This window comes from Rhinopithecus bieti, unplaced genomic scaffold (assembly GCF_001698545.2).
Source record: "Rhinopithecus bieti isolate Rb0 unplaced genomic scaffold, ASM169854v2 scaffold_4830, whole genome shotgun sequence".
NCBI lineage: Eukaryota > Metazoa > Chordata > Mammalia > Primates > Cercopithecidae > Rhinopithecus > Rhinopithecus bieti.
In genome coordinates, this window is record NW_016804529.1 from 45,668 (window position 1) to 55,107 (window position 9,440).

Genomic DNA, 9,440 nt, shown 5'->3' on the forward strand with positions numbered 1-9,440 from the left:
AGATTAGGAGTTCAAGAATTACTATAACTCTCCGCTGTAGAGTTACACCACGTGATGCAACCCTGACCTTTCATCATTTGTTGCTCCAAACAACCCTTTAAAATTCTACCTTCCTCTCTGGACTTTAGTGGCCTGACTGTAGATAGACTCATTGGATGTGCCATATGGAAGGTGATGGACTCTCAACAGTGAAAAGTCTGGCCTCGATACCTTGTTCATGAGTAAGAGTGCAGTGTGGATGTGTGATCATGGGACCGTTGCTGATTACTTGAAAATGACCAGCATGAAGTTTATAAATTCCACTACGAAATCTACACACACTGTTCAATTATTCTATCTAAGGGAGGGTTTGACTGGACATGTATATAAATACTGCACCTCTACCAAATTCCTGTTCTGCAGTAGGCTCAACCAAATGTATCTCAATTGAAGTAAATTATATAAATGTAAGAATCCATATAAAAACTAAAGAAAAACAAACTGTAAATAATAATAAGCCAGACTAATATACAAAAACAAACATGTAGCTTAACTGGCATCCAATCACTCTTTTGCTTCATTACCTTGGCTCTGGCTCAAACCCTATGTCCTCTTTCTAATTGCTCAAAATATGAATTTCTCCCATGAATATGCACATCCACAAAGACACACATAGATAAACATGGCTCAGGGAAGTAGGAATGCCAGTTCAAACCTGTCCTAACTTTGAAAGGAGATAGCCCTTATGTTATTATTTCCCTAAATATCCCTGAAGATTCATTAACATCCCAATCACTCAGATTGAGGCACTCATCTGCCTCCTTCACCACTGGTGAGAGACAAAGGGAGATAGGAAGAGTTTTAGTAAGAGCACAGTCAAATGATGCAGACATATCAGAGAGGGAATGGAGTAAAACAACATCACTTGATCTGACAACAAATTTATTCAATCTGCATTTATTAAGAAATATTACATTCAAATTGAACCAGCTATATAATTTGTGGTGTCAGTGAAAAATGAAAATACAATATCTCTTGTTTGAAAATGACTAAGGATTCCAAGATGACAACAGCAGAGCATTAAATCTAGCATGGGTTCCTGCAGAGCATACGATTCCATGTGTCTGCACAGATCACATGCTCATGAAACTGGTCCTGAATTCAGATAAGATTTTTGGTCGTGAACACAGAAACAAATACCTAAATCTTACTTTCAAGCAACTGAGATTAAAAAAAAAAAAAGGCAAAAACCTAATTAACTACTGTTCAGAGTAGGAAGAAATGAATGTGCTTGTGAAGATCAGTTCAATTTGGGGAGTACAGAAGAGCTCTTAATTTGGTGATCATGGAAATCCATGAAAAAGAAGTATCTGGACTATAGTTTGAAAAATCAACAATGGTGGATATGTAGCCAAAGCAGGAAAAAAGAAAAAAATCTCTGGAAGATGAGGAAAAAAGTATTCCTAAAGGAATCAGTATCTTTGCTAGTACAAACTGTTTCAATTAAAGCATGCTTCCCTTATGGGACCTGGATGGTGTTTCAGAAGATGCAGACAAGGATTTTATGTATAAGATAAAGCAAATGTCACGAGAGTTGGTTTAGGCGTGTCTTCCACTTCAAGAATCTGTTTTTGATCCACGATACTTGTGCCAAGCAGAAGTGATGTCTTGAATTATTGGTGTCCCGGGTGTTGTCTCCCATGGAAAACACAGGGCTGGGTGCACGGGGAGAAAGAACGTTCTTATTTGAACTGTGGGAAAAGAGGAGGATATTAATCTCAAAGAAAGGAAATAAAGGGGAAAAGCAGAGAGAAAAAAAAAGAAGATAAAGGAAAAAAAGAATGAGTTGATTACAGGTTGAAGAAACAAAGAACAAGAAAAGGCTCACCTCTGTTTTTTTAACCATAAGTCAACTACAATCAATATGACCAGGTTAACTATCACAGTCAAACAGATCAGGATGAGAAAGACGGAATATCCACCTGGTTGGGGATAGAATAAGAATATCATCCCTAAATTACTCTATTCCACCAAGCTGAGATTTCCCATTTTGCAAGGGTGGTATCTTCCTAGAGTTTTCATCTGTGTTTTCCAGAGCCCTCATTTCAATTCCTCCTGATCCTTTGTCTGTGATCTGCTCCCAGCTCTCTCCCACTAAATCACTAGTTCCTCCTCCTTTTTTTGTTAGTGTGTCTAATTCCCTACTTCCATTTTCTTAAAATTTAACTACTGTCATACTCTATCCTTCTTTATTTTCATTGTCCCAGTTTTACCCTTCTTGTGCCTAGCATTCCTACCCATTTCCTCAGCCCCCACACTCAAAAGCCCCAGGGCTATTTTCATTATTTCCCAGCAGAGCCTCAGCTCTTTCTCACCCCAATGGATGATTAGATCATGGCCCTCTAGACTGCTGTGTTTCACCCGACAGGACAGGCCAGCTGCCTCCCCAGCCGCCACATCCAGGGTTGCTCGGAGATACCATGTCTCGTCAGCATTAGGCAGGACGTCCCCTCGCTGAGTGCCCCGCTGCTCCTGCTCACCCCGCATCCACATCACCCACATGGGCTTTGGGTAGAATCCTGACACATGGCACACAAGCTGCAGACGGCCAGGGCCAGGACTGGGGCCACGGGACAGCCAGGCTTCTGGCTTCACTAGACAGAAGAAGATAAGAAAAAAAATGGAATTTTGAGGGGCACCCCAGGCCAGAGCTCAGGAACGTATGTGCCTAAGTAGTAATACTAAGAGTGATTTAATAATCACTTCTTTCTCTTTTCTAAGAAACAGTCCTAAACCCACACGTCTCATTCTCTAGTCTCTCACTTTGTCTTTCAAAATGATGATGAGAGGCAAATTCAAATTGGAGAGTTATAGTACTAGGAACAAGAGGGGAGAGAGAGAGTTGGGCTCACCTTTTCGTTTCAGTTCTGACTCCCCTGCTTCCATGAGCCCCGCTAGAAATCGAGGACAGGTGTGACCAAGAAGGCTTTGCAGTATTTCCTTAATATCTAGGTAGCGATTGAGCACTTTACAGACGTTCTGGGCCCGGATCCCTGCTCCTGGAGATGGCTCCCAGGAAATTCCTTGGAAACTCAGGAAATCTGATCCTTGATATGCCATATTTAAGAAGATTTGTGGGGCATTCATTCTACAGCCAGCTAATATCTGGATCTCGAAAGGGTCTGAGAGTAGACAGGGACGAGAGAACAATATGGAAAGAATGACAAGGAAGAAAAACAAACAATTTAGAGAGTAAAGGGTTTCAAGGGAAGAAAAATTTGCTGGGAAATCATATGGAGACTAGAGTTTAGTGGCAAAGGGAAGAAAATTTGTGGGAAGAAAATGTGAAGATAATAAACATTCTTTGAAATAACTAATGGGAAAGTGGTAGATGGGAAGGCTATCAGGAAGACAGGAGATTGGTCATAAATAATTCACGTGAAAATGGTTAGGTACAGGCCAGTCCAGGTCAACACTCAGGCAAAAAATAAAGAAGGGTAGAAAGCGGGGTGAGAAAGGCTGAATCTGAGGGCAGGAATGAGGGGCAGAAGATCAAGAGGAGACCGTCATTCCAAAGAGCCAGACACGAAGGTATATTCATGTTAGATATGTACATACAGGCCCTTTTGTGTATATGGTGGAGTGAGGGTGGTGGTGAAGGGTGAAGCAGAGGAGGGAGTGGGAGCCAGAGAGTGGGGAACAAAGTTAGTAAGGTTAAATGATGGTCAGAGTCTATATACCATCTCCACTTTGGAAAATAGTTGATGTTCCCAGGCAAATTATCAGCTTAGAGCGACGAACTTACATTCAAGCTGAAATTGACCAGCAGAAGCTTGCACTATCTGGATAAAGCCATGGAAGTATAACTGGAACAGTGACTGTAAGTTTTTCAGCTCCTGCTTGCTGAAGTTTCCATGGGACCAGGGCTTCAGAAAGCGGATGGTGCCCATGACAGTGTCCCAGCCATGAGTCTGCAGGTCACCCAGCCATCCTGAGCCCTCACTGTGTGCCCAGCTGTGGTTGGCAAAGGAGGAAGTTTGGAGCATGCGGAAGGACAGGGGCTCCTCTGCTGCTGGATGGTAGGATTGTAGAGCCTGGGGAGCTGAGAGAGAAGGAAATGACAAATAGAGAGAATGGAAAGGAATGGGAAAAGTGATGCCAAAGGAAAAAAAGGAACTTAGAGATGAGAGATAATTAGGCAGTTTGCACATACGCTTTTCCTCTAGGGCCAGCTTCCTTTCCCCAAAATCAGAGACAAAAACTGAGACTGAGGGCAAGAATTATCTGCCTGGAACTAGCCTGAAAGTCATACTCCAAGGGCATCCTAGAGGAGTACTGCTCCCTTCCCCTAGGACCTCCCCGGAACTTCTTCTCAGTCCTCTGGTGCCCTACCATAGGTAACTTTCCACCTGCACTCTTCTTACCTGCTGTATTTTCCCCAGGACAGCAGAGTCCCTCGAAGAGGAGGAACAGGAGCAGCATTGAAGCTCTGTTAAAGCAAGGATTATTTGGCAGGACACCTGCCCTCAGAATTCAGATATCAGTACCCTTCTTCACGCCCTCTTGTACTCTCATCTGACTTCCCTTACTGCACAGACAGAAAAACCTCTCCCTCTGCCAACTTCCCTGTCAGAGAAGCCCCACTGCCTCCCTTTGCCACAGCCTCCCACGGGTTTGTTCATTTCCCCTCTGTCTCTCCCACTGTCTGGCTCCAAATTTTCTCCCTGCTCTTGTCTACATCCTCCCAACCCCCCTAATTGCACTAACTGCTGGAAAACGGGTCCTGGCTTAAAACAAATCTGTGGTCTGGCTAGAAAATTGAGTAGCTTTTCGCCTTGAAGAAATCAAATCCATACTTGGGTTGTCAATAATCTAATCTGTGAGAAGTGATGGTAGTCACTTGGTGGTGCCTATCCACCAGTCTCCCACTTGTACCTTTCTGTGATCCTCTCCTCTGCCTGTGTCTCTTCACTCTGCTCTCGATCACGATCAGAAGACACTCGGCATCCTGGATGTAGCTGCATAATCCGCATGCAACCCTCCATAATCCAACTCTCCGTGCCGCTGAAAAAGGAGCAGCAATGGCAATGCAGATCATCAGATAATCTAAAGAAAGCTCCCTTTTTTTCAGTTTCTCCAGTCAAGCTAACTATCACTGTTAAAGTGGTCCATGAGTGGGCTTGACCTGGAAGTGGTGAGCTAAAGGGCAGGTAGATTTCACCCATGTTTTACAGGTGGGTCTGGAAGAAATACACAGGGGACTTGGATCCCCATCCCTACCCAGATGAAGAGAGCATGTCTGGAAGTCTGTGGGCCAGTTTTGCCCTGGGTATGAAGAAAGACTGAGAACAAGCATGAAGCTTCTCATTAGTTCATGGCCTGAGAGCATTGGCATCCCTGTGCTTGCGTTCGCTTAGAAAGCAGTTTTGGTGGACACAGGGAAGTAGCCTTAGAGGACTGAAGTGTTCACTGGAGAATTAATTACTGTATTGAGTCTTTATTTTTGTTTCTTTTTCATTGGTATTTGTTGTGACACCCTGAAGGCAATTGAAATAACGTTCCTTTGTTTGGTTTTTATACATTTGTTCAACTGACATTTATTCAGAGCCCTATGACCAAAAACAATTCCCAGACCCTAAGATATCAGAGATAGAAGTCTTTGGGAAAAAAATAAAACAAAATTCAGCCCCAAACCTCTACTTTTCTTATAGAGTGAATTTGCAGAACAGTGGTCAGAATTATTGAAAAAGGTCCAAACCTAGTTTCATCTTATTATCATTTCTAAATTCTAAGGGTAAAAAAAGATAAAAAGTTTCCTTGTTTCTTGAGTAGAATGTCTACATTTATTTTCAATACTCTTTCTTTTCTACAAATACACTCAAAGCTATAAGTTGCTATGTAAATCTATCTATAAATCACTATGTAAATCCAAAACTGGTTTCATAATAAAATTATCAACAGTAAACAAAGATAAATATTCATGAGAATATATACTAACCTACAAAACCATAACACAGAGTAAAAGATTGGAATGACCTATGCCAGACATCAATACTACAAGTAACTGTTTTCATTGGAATTTTTGTTTTATTCTGTTTTTTTCCTGAGATGGAGTCTTGCTGTCTTGTTGTGTTGCCCAGGCAGTGCAGTGGCACGATCTCAGCTCATTGCAACCTCCGACTCGCTGGTTCAAACCATTCTCCTGCCTCAGCCTCCCTAGCAGCTGGGATTACAGGCAAGTGCCACCATGCCCAGCTAATTTTTCTATTTTTAATAGACGCAGGGTTTCATCATGTTGATCAAGATGGTCTTGATCTCCTGACCTCGTGATCTGTCTGCCTCGGCCTCCCAAAGTGCTGGGACCATGTCTGGTCCATTAGAATTTTTAAATCAGGCCAGGCACGGTGACTCATGCCTATAATCCCAGCACTTTGGAAGGCCGAGACAGGCGAATTTGAGACCAGCCTGGCCAACATGGCGAAACCCTGTCCCTACTAAAAATACAAAAATTAGCTGGGTACCTTGGTGTGTGCCTGTAATTCCAGCTACTGGAGAGGCTGAAGCAGGAGAATTGCTTGAGCCTGGGAGGTGGAGGTTGCAGGGAGCTGAGATTGTGACATTGTACTCTAGCCTGGGCAAGAGAGGGAGACTCTGTTTCAAAAAAAAAAGAGAGAGAGAATTTTTGTATCGTTCACAAAGTAAAATAAAGCTAAGCATAATTGGAGAATAAAGCAATTTTGTTATTCCACAAAACAATTGCACTATTGTACAAGTAAAGATAACCACACCCTAGTTTTTAATTTTGAGGTTACAGAACTCACAGATAACTGCAAATTACTAAGCAAAGTAGAAATAATGTCTGATAGCAACCCAATAATCATTAACAAAATATTTAATGAGATTCCTTCTAAATTAAAATTATCCAGAAGTTAAATTCCAAAGAAAAAATATTAATTTTAATTTTTGTAGCATTATATGGTACATTTATTTCCTTCCTGCTTTACAAAATTCCATCAGTGAGTAGGCCAGGTGCCGTGGCTCATGCCTGTAATCCCAGCATTTTGAGAGGCGGAGGCAGGCAGATCAGGAGATCAGGAGATTGAGACCATCCTGGCTAACAGGGTGAAACTCTACTAAAATACAAAAAATTAGCCAGGCATGGTGGCACGTGCCTGTAGTCTCAGCTGTTCGGGAGCCTGAGACAAGAGAATCACTTGAACCTGGGAGGCAGAGGTTGCAGGGAGCCAAGATTGCGCCACTGCACTCCAACCTGGGCAACAGAGCAAGACTCCGTCTCAAAAAAAAAAAAAGAAAAAAAATTCCATCAGTGCCTAACCACATTTTTTACTAAAATACTTACTGTCTGTGGCCAGAGATCTCTTTTAAAAGAAATTCCCCTCCTATGTTTTCTGAGGCTGCCCCACAGTCACATTTGCAGATCCCCTTTTGCCAAAACCAGAAAATTCTCTCAAAACATATTACAAGATGTGACTTGGGACAAATTAATCTTTCTATGTAAGAAATTTGTGGGAGATAAATCATTAAAATTGATTTAAAATAAAATTTTTGACTATATTTGTAGAAATGTAAGAAGATGTTCCATCTGCTAATTTTTTTTTTCAAAGAATTGAATACGAGTTTTATTCTTTTGGCTATTTCAGGAAAGATTGAAATTTCTACATATTTCTTGGTTTGTGTATACTTATATTCTTTAACAGTTTATCGAAATATGTTTTTTCAGCTTTAGTGAAGGTACAACCAACAAATAAAATGAAGTGTAAAAAAAGTATTTATTGCCCACGAGCTGGTACATTTTAAAAATGGTAAAGATTGAATAAGTATGTATTTATATCTACCTTTGTTAAAATTGAGTATACTTAAGGTACACAACATGATATTATATGTATATACTGTGAAGTAATCACCACAGTCAGTATATTACCATATCCATCACTTTGCATAGTTACATTTTTTTTTTTTTTGAGATGGAGTCTCTCTCTGTCGCCTAGGCTGGAGTGCAGTGGCACAATCTCGGCTCACTGTAAGCTCCGCCTCCCAGGTTCACGCCATTCTCCTGCCTCAGCCTCCCGAGTAGCTGGGACCACAGGCGCCGCCACCACACCCGGCTAATTTTTTGTATTTTTAGTAGAGACGGGGTTTCACCATGTTAGCCAGAATGGTCTCGATCCCCTGACCTCGTGATCCGCTGCCTCGGCCTCCCAAAGTGCCGGGATTACAGACGTGAGCCACCACGCCCAGTCGTTTGCAAGTATTTTCTCCCCTTCTGTAGGTTGCCTCTTCACTCTGTTGTCTCCTTTGCTGCACAAAAGTTTTTTAGTTTGCTACAATCCCGTTTGTCTATTTTTGCTTTTATTGCCTGTGCTTTTGGTGTCATATCCAAAAAAAAAATCCCATAATAAAGGGCATATATGAAAATCCCACAGGTAACATCATGATCAATCTTTTCTCTAAGATCCAGGACAAGGTATGAATGTCTACTCTCGCTACTTCTATTCAACACAGTGTTAGAAACCCTAGACAGAGCAAGTAGATAAGAAAAAGAAATAAAGGCATCAAAATCAGAAAGTAAAAGGTAAAATTACCTGTTTGCAGCAATAATCTACAAAATCGATATGATCTATAAAATCTACATGATGATATACACAGAAGACCCTTAAGACCTAACAAAAAAATGATTAGAACTAATAAATTCAGTAAAAGATGTAGAACACAAAAATCAACACAGAAATATCAATGCTGTTTCTATACACAATAAGCTATCATGAAAAGAAATTAAGAAAACAATCTCATTTATAGTAGCATAAAAAGAATAAAATACTTAGGAATAAACTTAATCAAAGACTCATGCACTGAAAATTACAAAATTTTAATGAAAGATATTAAAGTAGACACAGAAAATGACAAAGAAAAAGTGGGCAAAGCACCAGTAATTGAAGGGGATATTACCCAAATATGGGAATGGACTTGTAGAGGGACCCATATATTGACCCCCATCTTCACTTCCCAGAGCACTGTTGCAAACACACTGAAAAACAAAAGAAGTGTACAGCTAAGAGACTATTTTTCAGCCCTACTCTTAAGCACCATCTACTTGACTGCAGCCTGAAGTACACCACCAAACAAAAATGCATTTCACCAACACTCATTGCCTGTGAAACCCACTGCAGGAAACTATCTGCAACCTAGAACCTGTACAGAGCCTTGGCCCTCTGAAATAACTCATTCTCTCTCTCTCTCTCTCTCTCTCTCTCTCTCTCTCTCTCTCTCTCCATATATATATATATATATATACACACACACACACACGTATATATACATATATGTGTATATGTGTGTGTGTATATACATAGTGTTAGTGTGACCTATATATATAGTTAGTGTGATATACATATATATAATTAAAAACTTCATCCAGATGGCAACAAATTCAAAAGAAAAAG

General features: G+C 40.9%; 1 protein-coding gene across 11 annotated transcripts; it reads right to left on the reverse strand.

Annotated features, from left to right (window-relative positions):
• Positions 1-904: 904 nt before the first annotated feature.
• CD1E (CD1e molecule) lies at positions 905-5,006 on the reverse strand. Of its 11 annotated transcripts, none has more exons than XM_017868912.1 (6): positions 4,404-5,006; positions 3,785-4,081; positions 2,892-3,161; positions 2,355-2,633; positions 1,868-1,961; positions 905-1,730 (listed from the first exon to the last, which is right to left on the reverse strand). In XM_017868912.1, exons 1-6 carry the CDS (start codon positions 4,459-4,461, stop codon positions 1,565-1,567), a joined length of 1,164 nt encoding a protein of 387 aa, XP_017724401.1. In that variant the 5' UTR covers positions 4,462-5,006; the 3' UTR covers positions 905-1,564. The 11 variants fall into 11 exon arrangements, with proteins under 11 accessions (XP_017724401.1, XP_017724403.1, XP_017724402.1 ...); XM_017868914.1 differs by having other exon boundaries at positions 905-1,694; positions 2,520-2,633; positions 4,404-4,754; XM_017868913.1 differs by having other exon boundaries at positions 905-1,694; positions 4,404-4,754.
• Between the last annotated feature and the right edge of the window lie 4,434 nt (positions 5,007-9,440).

Coding starts and splice junctions, on each gene's coding strand:
- CD1E (XM_017868912.1), bottom strand. CDS start 4,461: ATGCTGCTCCTGTTCCTCCTCTTCGAGGGACTCTGCTGTCCTGGGGAA. Junction 1,962..2,354: donor TGATCTAATCATCCATTGGG/GTGAGAAAGAGC, acceptor ATCCCCAACCAG/GTGGATATTCCGTCTTTCTC. Junction 1,731..1,867: donor TTATGGTTAAAAAAACAGAG/GTGAGCCTTTTC, acceptor CTTTTCCCACAG/TTCAAATAAGAACGTTCTTT.